The sequence below is a fragment of the Elephas maximus genome, chromosome 13 (genome assembly GCF_024166365.1).
Source record: "Elephas maximus indicus isolate mEleMax1 chromosome 13, mEleMax1 primary haplotype, whole genome shotgun sequence".
NCBI lineage: Eukaryota > Metazoa > Chordata > Mammalia > Proboscidea > Elephantidae > Elephas > Elephas maximus.
This window is the reverse complement of record NC_064831.1, coordinates 97,184,931-97,202,149: the sequence shown is the minus strand read 5'-3', so window position 1 is coordinate 97,202,149 and position 17,219 is coordinate 97,184,931. Positions and strand designations below refer to the sequence as shown.

The 17,219-nt window shown below is 43.1% G+C and overlaps 1 protein-coding gene across 1 annotated transcript in view; it reads right to left on the bottom strand.

Moving 5' to 3' along the window:
* The window catches only part of CHRNA7 (cholinergic receptor nicotinic alpha 7 subunit), a 193,415-nt gene that overhangs the window by 12,670 nt on the left and 163,526 nt on the right, over positions 1-17,219 (bottom strand). Inside the window, exon 5 of the mRNA XM_049905457.1 lies at positions 4,226-4,305. Within this exon, the coding sequence (XP_049761414.1) occupies positions 4,226-4,305 (80 nt within the window). The remainder of the gene's footprint in view (positions 1-4,225; positions 4,306-17,219) is intronic.

Here is a 17,219-nt window from a genome sequence, read left to right as displayed (position 1 = left end):
AGCCATGTGGATGTGGCCCAAGTGGACGCACTGGTGGAAGCACCTTTGGCCTGGGTGCCACCCTAGAGGCTTTCGGGCTGGTATCTTGCCTCCAGCTGCAGCTAAGCCTCGTAGAACAAATAAGCTTGATCCTTTCTGGAAAATCTCTAGAATGTCAGCTCAGCTGAAGCTTCACTGTCTTTTAAAATTCAAACAACTCTGACACACTCCATTGAAGAAGACTGTTCTGGGGGCTTTCTGTGCAAAGAGTTAGCAACTCTGAAAAGTTCCATTTACCATGTGCATCCTTGGATGTTAAATAATCAGACAAAAGTAAAGAGCATAGAAAATCACAGAGAATAAAACGATGAAGGGGTTAGAAATAGAACCTGGAAGATACGTGTGTGTGTGTGCATTTGGTGGGGAAGGGGTAGCATATTCTTTAGGTTAAACATAGACAAAATACATGATTGTCTAGAAATATATGTGCAGGGCAATTTTAACTACCTACATCCTAGGTCAAGAACAGAACAAGAACTGATACGTTTACAATGAAGCCATATTGTTTAGACACAAGGAAGAATTTCTACCAAAAAGATGGGTTCCAGGCTTGAGCAACTTTTAAGAGAGTTTCCCAGAAGGTCCAAGAGAACAGACAAGCCCTCTTTAGTTATTCATGCCAACCTGCTCCTCCCTGCCCCAGGAAAACCTGGAAGGAAGGCACTGGAAGTGAGCCTACTCCAGTGCTAGTGGCAGCAGGGCAGGCCCTCTGTGAACTTCTGCTACTGAATTAAAGAAAGAGTGAATGGGGTAAAGGACAGGGGAAAGGGCTGACTGTCTTTGCAAACATGGGTCCCCAATGACAGCCAAGCTGAGAAAGGATCATAAACTTCTTGTCTCAAGTTCCTTTAAGTACAATTTGAGAGCATTATAGTAAATCTTCAGAAGAATCTGGAAGTCATACAGACATCCCCCTCCCATGAGTGGGCTAGATCTCCCAAAGTCCACACTGTTTGGAAGTTAGAAAACGTGACTCTTTAACTGTATGATTCCATTTCTATGAGCTCATAAGAGGAGACTATCTAGGCAAAGCCAATCAGTGGTAGCCTGGGCCTGGCAGTGGGAGCAAAACTCACTGCAAACAGGCAAAAGGGAGCTTTGTGGAGTGATGGAAATGTTCTAAAATTAGATTGTGATGAGAGTTGCACAACTCTGGGAATATACTAAAAATCACTGAATTGTACACTTAAATGGATTAGTTGTATGATATATAAATTATACCTCAATAAAGCAGCTAAAAAAAGATGTATTGCATTGGGTAATCTGCTGCAAAAGAACCCCTTAAAGTGTTATAAAGCAAAGACGTCACTTTGAGGACTAAAGGTGTGCCTGACCAAATATCATGATATTTTCAATTGCCTCACATGTGTGTGAAAGTTGGGCAACGAATATGGAAGACCAAAGAAGATTCAATGCCTTTGAATTATGGTGTTGACAAAGAATATTGAATATACCATGGACTGCAACAAGAACGAACAAGTCTGCCTTGGAAGAAATACAACCAGCATCTCCTTGGAAGTGAGGATGGCGAGATTTGGTTTCATGTACTTTGAACATGTTATCAGGAGGGATCAGTCCCTGGAGAAAGACATCAGGCTTGGCAAAGTAGAGAGTCAGAGAAAAAGAACCTCAACAAGATGGACTGACATGGTGGCTGCAACAATGGGCTCAAACATAATGGTTGTGAGGATGTTGCAGGACCGGGCAGTGTTTCGTTTTGTTGTATATAAGGTTGCTATGAGTCAGAATTGACTCACAGCACCTAACAACAACAAAGCAGTTAAAAACTAAACACATCCAATGGAAAAAAAAAAAAAGTCATTTGATAACCAGTGCCTCTATTTCAAAGCTTGCAACTATTGAAGAGAAAAATTAATAACACATCTTACTTTGATTTTAAGGTTTTCCTTACCCAGAAAAAAATATTAACCATAAAATAATTCTTGACCAAAAATTAATCTTGCCAGCAGTCTTTTTTACCCAAAGTTGCTAACCTTTTCTTTCCTGTTCAAAGCCAGGCTTACTTCATTTAAATTTCAAAAGGTATCATGGCCACAGGTGGGTGGAGGGCCAGAGACCACCTTATGGCCAGGTATCAGTTGATCTCAGTAAAAGCAGGAGCCAGGGTTCAACTAATCATGCTAAGTTTAGCGAAAGGTTAATCTATTCTTCTCCCTCTTCTCTTTATAAGTTTCATTTTAACTAGCTTACTTGGAGCCATTTGCTTTTTTTCTGGAATCAGAATGGTCTCCCTATATGCATACAGAATGCTCAGAATAAAGCTTCCTTGAGTTTTGATTATTTTTAACACCACCAAACACTCTTTTGTTCACCCAGGCATGTCTAGCTGAGCAGAGCAGAACAATACCCCAAAGCCAGGTCTACATGACCCCAAACCAGTGGCTCTGTGCTTTTCCTGATGGAAAGGGAGACTCCAAGGCCACAGCACAGTGTGTAAGGTCCTGGCTGAGAATGTGGGGGTGGGAGCACTAGGGGGGCTGCTGCATGTGGGCAGCTTCAGCGGCAGCATCAGGGAACACTCTTCTTGGAGGCTCAAAATAGCCTCAGCTCTCAGAACCATCTGCAGCACCCTATTCTTCTACACTGACGACTGCTGATATCGTTTTCAAAAATAGCCCTCATAACAGAAGCTGCCACTTACAAGCCTGGGGAAAGGAACACACAGGAGACGAGAGGCTCACCCCCAGCCCCAGTCTAGAGTGGTCCTCCAGTTAGAAGAAAAAGCATGCTTGGGGGAGGGAAGCGGCAAGAAAGCTGGTGCTTTAAAACAGAAAACCTTCCATCTATACACACATTATTGGGGTTATCTGCCACTGACTGATTCAATTACTCATTCACATACTGACAGGCGGAGCATCTACCCCGGTCTGGGCCTAGGGCTTCACAGTGGTACATCCGAAGGTGAGGAAGCCAGGTCCTGCCTAGGGATGCTTATCCTGTGCCAAAGAGGAAGGGCTTACAAAGCCCCAAAGGCAAAGCCAGCTTTGCTGTGTGCCGGGAGGTGAACCCGTAGGTGGCACCACTGAGACTGGGGATAAAGGGCCAGGGAGTGTTTAAACATCAGATAAGGGATTGTGCACATATGTGCGTGTCTGGGGGCCGGGGCGGGGGGAACCCTGGTGGTGTAGTGGTTCAGTGCTATGGCTGCTAACCAAGAGGTTGGCAGTTTGAATCTACCAGGTGCTCCTTGGAAACTCCATGGAGCAGTTCTACTACGTCCTATAGGGTTGCTATGAGTCGGAATCGACTTGACAGTGGTGGGTTTGGTTTTTGGTTTGGTGTGTGTGTATGAGGGGTGCGGGACATGATTGCCTGGGTGCAGGAAATTAAACAAACCAAACAGTTCGTCTGGCCTCATTCAAAAGCAGGGGCAGTGCAGTAGGGGAGATAATCCTGGAAAAGAACATCCTGGAAAAAGAAAAACAAACCTTATTAATATCCATATGTTAAAGCCCACCTCAAATGTGCCTCAAGGCCATAAAACTCCAGTGTCCCACCTGTGGGTGACTCTTACTCTTTGAGCAGCCCAGGACCCGGTGAATCTGATCGAAATGATGGGCTCCTGGAAAAAGAATCAATCCTAGGGAGAAGATCAACAATCGAGTTGTTCGAGAAAAAAGGAGAAAACTCATTCAGTCACTAATCAGTTCTCCTCTGGAGGAATCTGATCTTGGATCTAACATGCTGAGTGCTCTTTAGTGCGTTCTCAACAGTGATCACCATGAGCTCTACATGTCACCGCCAACACCTCCTCAACATCACCACCAGAGACCTGTCTTGAGCAGGAACAAAAACACTGAAATGGAGAAATAAGTGGCTTCGCTATGGGGCTTGCAGGTTGTAAGGAGAGTTGGAAATTATCTAATGAGGAAAACTCCCTTTAATTCTTTAACTTTAAAGAACACACAGCAGAAAATAAGAACATATGATACTTGTTGGCAAAGACAGCTTGAGTAGTGATTCCAAGACAAAAGAAGAAGACGGTGATTTCAGATTCAGGAAATCTGTGAGGGCAGAGAGGAGAAAGCAGGACAGAGCAGAGAAGGTGGACACAGGCAGAAGGTGCACAGATCCAGGTCACCCTGGATTAGAGTGCTGGCTGGCTGACATCCCAAACTCACTCAGATGTTCTTAATGTAGGAGAACAAGACAAAATGGGTCTTACCTGGAGGGAGGTACTGACAATGCCCAGAGGAATTCACTAAAACGTTGGTGTGGAACGTGGCATCAAACCTCTCATCAGCACTAGAAATAGCAAAAGCATTTCATGAGCCAACATTACCAGGCAGAAGGCTTCCAGGTCATGACCGAGCAGTCACGGTAGGAGCAGGGGAGGCTTTGGCAGGGACTCCTGTTTGCATGAGGCAAGCAGCCGGAGGGCACCCATTGAAGCTCCTGTCTGGGTCTGGGACATTTTCTCAAAGCATGTCTTGGAAGGGGCCAACTTCCTACACATGCACACACCCCATTCATATAAACTGTGATTTTTTTTTCATATGTGCATATAAAAGAAAGCTCTTAACAAAATAGGAATTAGGAAGACTCCAGCAGATAGGAAACGTGAATACATTTTTAGGAGATAAGGAGCGGTATGATCAGGGCAGTGGTTCTGGTGGTAGAATTCTTGCCAGTTCAATTCCCAGCCAATGCACAGTCACCACCTGTCCGTCAGGGCAGGCTGCTGTGTTGCTATGATGCTGAACAGATTTCAGAGCTTCCAGACTTAGATGTTCTCGGAGGAAAGGCTTGGCAATCTACTGAAAATCAGCCAATGAAAAGCCTGTGGATCACATGGTCTGATCTACAACTGATCATGGGGATGGTGCAGGATTGGGCATCATTTTGTCCCATTGTGCATGTTGGCACCATGAGACCAGGGTGGACTGGATAGCAGCTAACAACAGCAAGGGGTGGTAGGAAGGACACAGCCACCTTGCCAGCTCCATGGGGCAGGGATTTGGGCCCCCTTTGCTCATGGCTTTCGTTCCAGTTCCTTCAGTGGGGTCTAAACACGTGGTTGGTGTTCAATAAATGCATCCAAAAGGCTGAAGCTGCAGAGTGCAGAGGGAGCTGGGTGCCAGCAATGCCCCTAGCAGTCTGAGCTCCATGATTAGATGACAGGAAAGAGGACTGAGAGGACAGCAGAAGTAAGTAAACATTTTAGACAAGTGCACCCCAGCCACAGCCCTTCTCCCCCCAAGCCCTGCTCACGTACAGAACCTCCTGCAGTCTGAAGTTAACAACTTGGATAAAGAGAGGAAAAAAAAAAAAAATGGAAGCAAACAAAAATTTCAACAAACTGCCCTACACTTACATAAAAACTAAACTACCTCAAGGAAACATGAGCAGTCAAGGCACTAGTGCCACAGAGTAAAGTTCCCCTCATTCTGGTAACTGCAGGTCCACTCACCCTTAACATAAATCTCTGCCCACTTCCATAGAGCCTCAGTAGCCTTTTCTATTTCTGTCCCTGTTGTTAGTTGCCATTGAGTCTGCTCCAACTCACAATGACCCCATGTACAACAGAACAAAATGTTGCCCGTTAAACAATTGCTAGTATGGTCTAGTCTATTGCTGCATTCACTGTGTATTTTTGAAGCCTCCCCCGATATTCCCCCATCTCCGCTGCGGTCCCTCCCCCACCCCCATGCAGCCCTCCAAGCCACAGCTTCTAACTGCTGTTTGGCTCATCCACTCTGTGGCCTTAACCACAATTTGAATTTGGTGCCAGAATTCCACGCATGCGATAACCACAATTTTGGTGCACACAAAGACCTGGAGAACTGTGTCCTCAAACTGTCCTTGGACCTGAACATCACTGACATGATTCAACATCTGGTCCTCCACTTTGAATTGTGGCGCCTGGGGTCCTAAATGCCAACAAGCGGCCATCTAAGATACATCAATTGGTCTCAACCCACCTGGAGCAAAGGCAAAGGAAGAACACCAAGGCCACACGACAACCAAGAACCCAAGAGACAGAAAGGGCCACATGAACCAGAGACCTACATTATCCTGAGACCAGAAGAACTAGTTGGTGCCCGGCCACAATCGATGTCTGCCCTGCTAGGGAGCACAACAGACAACTCCTGAGGGAGCAGGAGGCCAATGGGATAAACAGACCCCAAATTCTCATAAAAAGACCATACCTAATGATATGAATGCGACTAGAGGAATCCCAGAGACAATGCTCCCCAGAACTTCTGATGGCACAGTACAGGAATCATCCCCAAAGACAACTCATCAGGCATGAAAAGGACTGGTCAGCGGGGGGGAGAGAGATGCTGATGAAGAGTGAGCCAATTAAATTAGGTGGACACTGGAGAGTGTGTTGGCAACTCTTGACTGGAGGGGGGATGGGACGATAGAGAGAGAGGGAAGATGGCAAAATTGGCATGAAACGAGAGACTGAAAGGGCTGACTCAATAGGGGGAGAGCAAATGGGAGAAGGGACTATGATGTATGTAAACCTACATGTGACAGACTGATTGGAAAGGTAAATGTTCACTTGAAGCTTAATAAAAATTAATTAAAAAAAAAAAAAACAACATCTGGTCCTCCAAATGTGGACATGGGAGGGTTAAGAGTGGGGAGTTCCAGGCACCAAACCCAACCCCCAGATGTCAATGGAAATTAAAATGTTCCCCAACCCTCTCAGATAGTGAGCACTTGGTCTTTGGGCTGCTAAACCCCATGTTGCTCCTTGTTTGTGCAAACAATAATTTCCACTTCCTGTTTCCCTTGCAACTGGTGGTGTGGCATCCATCTTATTTCCATCAGCTAATAGGACTGGACAAGAAACCTCATTCCGTTACATTCTGAGTGCCTTCCACCTAGGCGGCTCATCTTCTAGTGCTGTATTAGACAGCATTCTGTTGTGATCCATAGGGTTTTCATTGGCTGCTTTTAGAAAATAGCTCTCCAAGCCTTTCTTCTTGGCCTGTCTTAGTCTGGGAACTCTGCTGAAACCTGTTGGCATTTGAAATACTGGTAGCACAGCTTCCAACATGGAAACCACCACAGTACCAGAAGCTGACAGACAAGTGGTGGTTTCTATTCCTGAGTTTCTCTAGATAGAAAACTCAAAATCTCAAGATGTTATAGGACAACAAGCAGAATGAAGGACACAATCAAGAGCAGACACCAAAAAATAATCCAAAAAGAAAGTCAATGCAAAGGATGAAAAATTACTTTAAAAAAAAAGTAACTTCTAGTATCATCAAAAAAATCAAGAGCACAATGGAAATAAAAAATACGATCTGTGAAATACATTTTTAAAAACAGGTGGGAGGTCTGACTGATAAAAATCAATGATCTGTCCCAGGACATAGAAGTGATGTATCAGACAGAGACGGTGAGTGCCACAGAGGTCAAGGCCGGGAGAACTCAGCGAACAGAACCTCCACCAAGAGACAACAGCCAGAGGAAGAAAAGCCATCAAAGAAATAACAGGAAAAAATGTCCCAGAGCTGATAGCAACCACTGAAAAATGAAGACAAAGAATGGTGTTTTCCAGAATGCTGGGCATCAGAGTTTGTTCCTCATGTACATTTTCATGGGCATGGACTTCAGGTAGCAAAAACAATGAAAGAAGAAACAGGTTTAGTCCAAGAATTTCTTTCTTCTTTCTCTGCTTTCACCTTCATTTTTCTGGAGCAATAATAGTGATTTCCAGGATGAGAAATGGGCGGTTGGCCTAGAAACCAAACCAAAACCAAACCCGTTGCCGTCAAGTTGATTCCAACTCATAGCGACACTATTGGACAGTGTAAAACTGCCCCACAGAGTTTCCAAGGAGCACCTGGAGGACTCAAACTGCCAACCTTTAGGTTAGCAACCGTAGTACTTAACCACTCACTATGCCACCAGGGTTCTGGGTCTAAATTAGAACAAGATACTAATAGTCTCTGAGGAGAGAATGGAGTGTATTCAGAGCAACAGAAATGAGAAATAGCAAACTGGAAAATATTGAGGATTTGATTAAGAAAACTTTTTTTTTTTTTAATTGTTGTAATAATAATGAAGAAGACAACCAAAGAACAGGAAAGTAATGGTTCAAATATGATGTTCAAATATAAGGTGATGAAGCTGGAAACAAGGTGGGAGGGAGGATACAGGGAGGGAAGGAGGGAAGGAGGGAAGGGAAAAAGGGAGGGAGGAAGGGAGGAAGGAAGGAAAGTAGAGGAGGGAGGGGAGGATAAAATGAGGGAGGGTGGGAGGAAAATCAGGCTGTCATGGTAAAGGAGCAGCCCTTTGAAATGAAAATGGACACATCCATCCCTTTTACTTCCAAACATACATAGAGAAGAGAGAGGGATATGATCAAAGTATAGATTCTTTGCTTGACTGCAGTCTGCATCTGTCTGTCTTAATGAGTCACATTTTAAACAGTAATTGGATACAAAATAGCTGAAAAAGAGACCTTTCCTTGTCACTTCATAAATTCACTCTGCATGGTACCCTGATTTTCAAACTAGGTTCTGTGGAACCCTGATATTCTGTGGAGGTGCTCTGGGGTTTCTGCAAATGTTTGTTTCCAATGTTTTCTTTTCCTTTATTTTTAAAATGGTAATAAAAGCCAAAACACACTCAAATGTCTGTTTACAAGATATTAACTCCTCAGAGACTATTGTTGTTCTTAGCTGCCATCCAGTCGACCCCCAACTCATGGCGACCCCATATACAACTGAATGAAATACCACCTGGTCCTGCACCCAATGTATTCATTTATGTGGCCAGGTTAATTCCTTTTTGGGAGGAAGTTAAACCAAATCTTCTCTTATCATTAACGCATATGTACTTGAACCTTCTGGAAACGAGTTACCAAAGTAAGATTCCAGCTTTTGTGTTGGTCTTTTAAAACCTCAAGTTTGTTCCTATGATTACAGCACAGAGGGTCTACACCCAGCTCAGCACTTGCCCCTCCCCCCCACTATGGAGTTGGCAGTAGCAGCACTGAAAGCGTGCTTCGATGCGTGTTTTACCATAAGTAGTTTGGCTTATTTTAAGTTTGAGTTTCTTCTTATCTGTCTTTACACTTATAACAGAGACTGTGATCATCTGTTAGGTCAATGTTTTCAACTCAAAAAAAAAAAAAAAAAAAACCCCACAGCTCTTCTTCCCAGCATTTGGATCAATATCATTGAAGACTCTTTAGACTGCAAGGAAAATGGGTAAAAACAAAGAAACAAAACAACAACAAAAAAACTGCTATCAGTAGCAACTGTGGGACATTTTTCAACCAAGACAAAATATTGAAACAGATATAATTTTAACACTGTAATTGTAATCAAAATTCAAATTTCATGTTCTTTATGGTACTTCTATTGTTCTTTCCAATGGACAAATTGATCTTATAAGTAAATAATGTAAAAGCAAACTATTGTAATACATTTTTGTTAAAAAAAAATACCACTTTTCTGTTTTGACTACTAGAGTTGGAGAAAAGATTTGCCAGAAAAAGGGCTTTGCTGCTGAGTTTGAAAGAGCTCCTTAAGGCAGGAGATGAAATTCCCCTAGAGCATGAGTGGGTGGCCAAGACCACTCTTGGTGGTGATGGTATCAGCACAGTTTACCCACAGCCAACGCTGGGCACACACTCAGCACGCAGCGAATGCCAGCAAACAATGGTCGTGACATGCACATGCTGGTAACCATCAGAATGGGACAGGTCTATGAGGAGGGTGATTTCACTCCTCTCTCTGCTTTACTGTGCCTTTGAAATTTTCAGAACTAAACAGTTTGAAAAATGATAAAAGGATATTCTACCTTGACTGGAAAACAGAATGCATCCTCAGAGTTCGTAATGCCCCTTCACTCCCTTCAAGAACTTCCTGCTGCCTCTCTCCTCCTGCAGCCAGGGATTCTCCCAGGATTCCAAGGATTAATGGGATGAGCAGGGCTTGATTTCCCGTGAGAAGGGCTTTGCGCCCCGCCCCAACACAGAAGAGGAGGCAAGGGTAAAGGCCACCAGAGACTGATCATGGAGAAAGTGCAGGCGGAGAGGGCATGTGGTCAGGCTATAAAGGTGGGCAGAAGTCCTGCAGGCGGAGGCAAAGAGGGCATGGTCTGTACACACATCTGGAGATATACTGGAGTGAGGGAAGTTTCAGGATAGGCCCAATTTGCCTGGATCATGCCATGAGCAAGATGTTGCCCCAAGGAGTAAGCCTAGGAGGGAGCCTAGGAGCAAACCCTGGGGCTTCGCCTGGGGTTCAGGGACCCTATCCTTGCTCAGGAGGCAGTGGGATTGGCTACCCGGTTACAAACTGTGCTTTCAGACATCAGTGGTGGCACAGGCAGGGACAGCCTACGTGGACACAAGTGGATGGTGCGAGCCTGGGCTGAGACCTCTTCCTCCTCAGCATCCCTCAGGGCCCCACGCAGTGCCTAGTTCCTCCCTGGAAGGGCTCCAGGCCCTGGGACTACTGCCTGCCTCACACCATACAGCCTCCTGATTCTGCTCCCTCTGTGGTGCTGACCCCCATCACTGAGTATAAGGGGCTCAATTCTCAGCCAGAAAAGGATAAATCGATTGTGCCACCTGCAGAGTTGAAGTCACCTGCGCCAGGAACCCCGCTGTCAGCATCCTGTGAGAAAACACAGGGTGGCCCATCCACAAGAGCCCAGCAAGGTCAACCTCCAACATGCGGTGTGCTCACCAAAATGAGACTCTGCATCCAACTAAAGATGATGAATTAAAAATAATGATAATAATCCAGGGTGCTGTTGATAAGGCTAATTAATAGGGTTTCATGTGAGATCTGCCCTATTGCCTCCAGCACTAACATTATCCTTGAAAGACTGGAAGAGGGAAAAACAAAAACCAATGAAAGGGAAGGAGGAGGGCCCAGCTATCTCTGAGGACAGAGGATCTAAGGTGTCATGCATTTTAAATCCCTCAAAAAATGAAAAAAGCTGTCATTTACATGATACACAGTACTGAGACACCACTGATATGAGGTATGTCCAGACTTCAGAGGATTAATTTTATGTGTCAACTCAACCAGGCTATAGTGGCCCACTGTTTGATCACACACTAGCCTAGGTGTTGCTATGAAGTATTTAGGTGTGATTAGCATTTAAATCAGTGCACCTTAAGCAAAGATGTGGGTGGGCTCCACCTGTGAATGGTAGTAGTAGAGTAGTAGTAGTATCAGAACCTGTATAACTTAAACAAGAACCAAACCTGTTGCCGTCAAGTTGATTTCGGCTCATAGAGACCCTATAGGACAGAGTAGAAGTGACCCATGGAGTTTCCAAGGAGAGGCTGGTGGATTTCAACTGCCAACATTTTGGTTAGCAGCAAAACTCTTAACCACTGCGCCATCAGGGCTCCACCTGTCTAATGTAAGAGGGAGAATGTAATCAAGATCAGCCCAAGGCTGATCCTATGAGGTGGAGGTCAGATATACCTCTTCTCTCCAAACTTTTTACTAGCTCTGACACCAGCTGTCCCTCCCACGGCACTCTCTGCTTCTCTTCTGGGTTTGGTAATCCATTTAAATGGCCACAGAGAACTCATACACCATAATTACAGTTAAGTGGTTTATTAAGGAAGCAACAGGGTATAACTCAGGATCAGGAGAAACACAATACTACTTGGGATCAGGATCAGGAGGCGTGCAGGCAAAGTCTCTCTTCTTTAGTGCAGGACAGCTCTCTCAGCTCCTCTTGGCCACACAAGCAAGCAGACACCTCTCTCTGCCTTGCATGCCCCCTCTTGGCTGTGCAGGCCTCCTCTTGGCCCCCTGAAGACAGGACTCCTCTTGGCCCCTGAGAACAGGCTCCTCTTGGCTCCCTGAGGACAGGACTCCTCTTGGCCCCCTGAGGATAGGACTCATCTCAGTCCCCTGAAGACAGGCCTCCTCTTGGCCCTCTGAAGATAGGCTCCTCTTGGCTCCCTGAGGACAGGCTCCTCTCAGCCCCCTCAGGACAGGCTCATTTTGGCCTTCTCAGGACAGGGTCCTCTTGGCCCTGAAGTCTGTCACCATTGATTCTGCTGCAAAAGTTTCCCCAGGGAAGATTCTGCCTCCAAACCATAAATAGATACCCAACCAGAATTATTCTCTCTCGCCCACCGTCTGGCCAATTTGGGGCACGAAATTGCTAGAATTTCCAGCCTGTTACCTGACCTATGGATTTTGGACTTGTCAGCCCCACAATGCTGTGAACCAGTTCCTCAAAATAAATCTCAATCTCTCTCTGTCTTGGTATATATTGTTAGGTGTCGTCGAGTCACTTTCGTCTCATAGTGACCCCAAGTACAATAGAATGAACATTGCCCAGTCCTGTGTCATTGTCACACAAGCACTGCTATATCAGTTATTTTTTTTTACATGTTGCTGTAAAAAAATTAGCATAAAGCACTGATGGAAATGCCTCATGGGGAAGGGAGTGGTTGGCAAACAACAGTAGAAGGTACGAGTTATTTGTGTAAAATATGGTCTTTTGACTCCACTCTGTATTTCATTCTAAAATGTGAAGGGTTCATAATCAGTAATGGGGCCTATTTAAATCAATGACCAAAAAATCTTGAGCAAAACCAAATTTTCATGGTCACGACTATCTGCCAAGATCCCATAAGTCAGACATCATTAACAGGAGTCTTCAGAAGAATACCATCAAGAATTCTTTCTTTATCCACCAATGTTGTTGTTAGTTGCCATCAGGGAGCCCATGACTCAAGGCAACCACATGTAAAACTGAATGAAATCCTGCCCAGTCCTGTGCCATCTCCATGATTGGTTGTGGATCCAACTGTTTTGATCCATAGTATTTTCATGTGCTGATTTTCAGAAGTAGATGGCCAGGATTTTCTCCCTAGTCTATCTTAGTCTGAAAGCTCCACTGAAACCTGTTAAGCATATAGCAACACCAAAGTCTCCACTGATAGATGGACATTAGTTGCACATAAGGTGCACTGGTAGGGAATTGAACCCGGGTCTTCTACATGGAAGGCAAAGATACTACCATTGAACAACCAATGCCCTCTGGATAACGTTATTACAGCATTAGCAAGTTTCTGAGCTCCCTATTTTATTCCTCAGAGTCAGGATCGACTCGACAGCAACAGGCTTTATATGTCTATGGAGCCCTGGAGGTGCGGTAGTTATGAGCTTGGCTTAGCAGTTCGAATCCACCAGGCACTCCTTGGAAACCCTACGGGGCAGTTCTACTCTGTCCTTTGGGATTGCTATGAGTCATAGTTGACTGGATGGTAACAGGTTTTTTTTTTTTTTAATATGTCTATTCCTGACCCAGTACAACACCATCTTAATCATTATAGCATTATGGAACTGTTGATATTTGGCAGGGCAAGCCCCCCCCCTCAACTTTCTTTTCTTTAAAACTGCCTTAATCCTTTGCTGTCATCATTGTAAGCTTTAGGATCCAGCTGTCCAATCCCATGAAGATCCTATTCAGACTTTGGCTGGAATCACATTAAATTTAGACTAGTTTGTGAAAATCTGACATCTTTCTGATATTGATTTTTCCCATACATAAATATGATACATAACTCCATTTATTTAGGTTTTTCTTAGACTTACTGATAGTTTTTAATATCTATGGCTATTGGAAACAAAATTGCTAAGCTACATTTTCTAATTGTTGTAAAAGTATAGAAATGTATTCAACATTTTTATACTTAACTTATAACCAACACATCTTGTCTCTATATTCTCTAGAATTTTTACATTAAAAAAAATCATACCTTTTAGGAATGAAAATAGTTTATTTCTTTCCAATCCTTAAATATTTTATTATTTTACCTTTTTTTTACAAACTTAATTTATACCACCATTAAAATATTTTTATGACATAATGACAATGGATATCCTTGTTTTGTCCCTACCATAGGAAACTTCGATTATAGGAAACTTCTAATGTTTTAGCAGTGAGCCTTTAAATTACAAATGGATGCTAAATGCCATCAATTGATTTTTCTCTACCTTCTAAAATGGTCACTTTTTTTCTTCTTAATTCTACTAATAAGGTTAATTATAGAGATTTTTACAAAGTTAAATAAAACTTGAATTTTGAATACAACCCAAATTTGTTAGGATTTAGTTTTAAATTATTGCTCAATTTGGTTTTCTAGTATTTTAGTTAAGATTTGTATATGCATGTTCATAAATGATATTGTATGCTGGGATGGAACTTGCCTGTAAACTCACCTTTTAACATTTCTTTTTAAAAAGATTAATTCAATTTATTTATCTATTTCTCTATTTTGTCTAGAAGTGGTCTGTCTTAGGCTGACTTTTCTAAAGAAGCAAAACAAGTAAAGCGTATAAATATATATAGAGAGAGAGAGATTTATATCAAGGAAACTGCTCACACGATTGTAGAGGCGAAAGTCCCAAGTCCGTGGATCATGATAGAGGCTTCTCCTGATTCATGTAGCTGCAGGGGCTGGTGAACCCAAGATTGGCAGATCAGAGAGCAGGACTCTTGCTCACAGGCTGTGAAGATTGACAAATCCCCAGATTGGCAGGTAAGCTGCTAGCTCAAGTTCCAAGAACTAGAGGTCAGACCAACAAGAGGCAGCTGTAGGATCCAGAGAGGGCAAAAGCCAGAACGTCCACTTATATTCAGATACAGACTACACGTCCAAGGAAGCTTCCTTTCAACTGACTGGCTACTCACAGAAGATTCCATCATGGGGGTGATCATATATCAACACTTAAAATCATGGCCCAGCCTAGCTGACACACAATCTTAAACATCACATGGTCTATCTTTCCTAGAAAATGTTCAGTTCTATCTAAATTTCCAAATTTATTGGCACACAGTTGTCCATAATATTGTCACTATTTTTTAAATACCTGTGTCTGTCGTAATAAGCCCTTTTCATATCTAATAAAAGGAGCCCTGGTGGCACAGTGGTTAAGTGTTCAATGGCTAACTGAAAGGTCAGTGGTTCAAACCCACTAGCCACTTCCAGGCAGAAAGATGAAGCCGTCTGATTCCATAAAGATTACAGCCTTGGAAACCCTATAAGGCAGTTCTACTCTGTCCTATTTTTTTTTTTTTTTTTTTTACTCTGTCCTATTAGGTCAGGGTTTAGGTTCGTTGCATCTAGTAAATGTTTGCTTGTGCCTTCCTTATTTTTTATCTTCTTGATAATTATTTCCTGAGGTGTATTTATTTTATCAGTTCTTTTTAAAACCTACATATCCTTCAATGATCTTTATTTTATTTTTTTTAACATACTCCCAATTACTCAGCCCGCTCTCTCCCTCCACTCTCCTTTTGTGTCCAATTCACTAGCTTCAAACCCCCTCTGCCTTCTCATCTCCTCTCCAGGCAGGAGATACCAACATAGTCTCAAAGTGTCCACCTGACCCAAGAAGCTCGCTCCTTACCAGCATCCCTCTCCAACCCATTGTCCAGTCCAATCCAGGTCTGAAGAGTTGGCTTTGGGAATGGTTCCTGTCCTAGGCAAACAGAAGGTCTGGGGGCCATGACCACTGGGGTCCCTCTAGTCTCAGTCAGACCATTAAGTCTGATCTTTTTATGACAATTTGGGGTCTGCGTCCCACTGCTCTTCTGCTCCCTCGGGAGTTCTCTGTTGTGTTCCCTGTCTGGGCAGTCATCAGTTGTAGCCAGGCACCATCTAGCTCTTCTAGTCTCAGGATGATGTACTCTCTGGTTCACGTGGCCCTTTCTGTCTCTTAGCCTCATAATTGCCTTGTGTCCTTGGTGTTCTTCATTCGCCTTTGTTTCAGGTGGGTTGAGACCAATTGATGCATTTTAGATGGCTGCTTGCCAGCGATTAAGACCCCAGACGCCACTCTTCAAAGTAGGATGCAGAATGTTTTCTTAATAGATTTTATTATGCCAATTGACTTAGATGTCCCCTGAAACCATGGTCCCCAAACCCCTGCCCCTGCTACACTGGCCTTCGAAGCATTCAGTTTAGTCAGGAAACTTCTCTGCTTTTGGTTTAGTCCAGTTGTGCTGACCTCCCCTGTATTGTGTGTTGTCTTTCCATTCACCTAAAGCAGTTCTTATCTACTATCTAATTAGTGAATACCCCTCTACCACCCTCAATCCCTCCCTCCCCGCTCTCATAACCACAAAAGAATGTTTTCTTCTCAGTTTAAACTATTTTTTTTTTTTTTATAAATAGTGGTCTTATACAATATTCATCCTTTTGCAACTGACTAATTTCACTCAGCATAATGCCTTCCAGGTTCCTCCATGTTATGAAATGTTTCACAGATTCATCACTGTTCTTTATTGATGCATAGTAGTATTCCGTTGTGTGACTATACCATAATTTATTTATCCATTCATCCTTTGATGGGCACCTTGGTTGCTTCCATCTTTTTGCTATTGTAAACAGTGCTGCAATAAACATGGGTATGCATATATCTGTTCATGTAAAGGCTCTTATTTCTCTAGGATATATTCCAAGGAGTGGGATTGCTGGATCATATGGTAGTTCTATTTCTAGCTTTTTAAGGAACCGCTAAATCGATTTCCAAAGTGGTTGTACCATTTTACATTCCCACCAGCAGTGTATAAGTGTTGCAATCTCTCCACAGCCTCTCCAACATTTATTATTTAGTGTTTTTTTGGATTAATGCCAGCCTTGTTGGGGTGAGATGTAATCTCATTGTAGTTTTGATCTGCATTTCTCTAGTGGCTAATTATTGTGAACATTTCCTCATGCATCTGTTAGCTACCTGAATGTCTTCTTTAGTGAAGTGTCTATTCATATCTTTTGCCCATTTTGTAATTGGGTTATTTGTCTTTCTGCAGTTGAGTTTTTGCAGTATTATGTAGATTTTAGAGATCAGGCGCTGATTAAAAATTTCATAGCTAAAAACTTTTTCCCAGTCTTTTTACTGTTTTGGTGAAGTCTCTAGATGAGCATATTTTTCTTCTGCATTCTTAATAACGTTTTGTATACTGTTTATGCCCTGTATTAGGGCTCCTAACGTTGCCCCTATTTTTTCTTCCATGATCTTTATCATTTCAGATTTTATATTTAGGTCTTTGATCCATTTTGAGCTTATTTTTGTACATGGAGTGAAGTATGGGTCTTGTTTCATTTTTTTTGCAGATGGATATCCAGTTATGCCAGCACCATTTGTTAAAAAGACTGTCTTTTCCCCCATTTAACTGTTTTGGGGCCTTTGTCAAATATC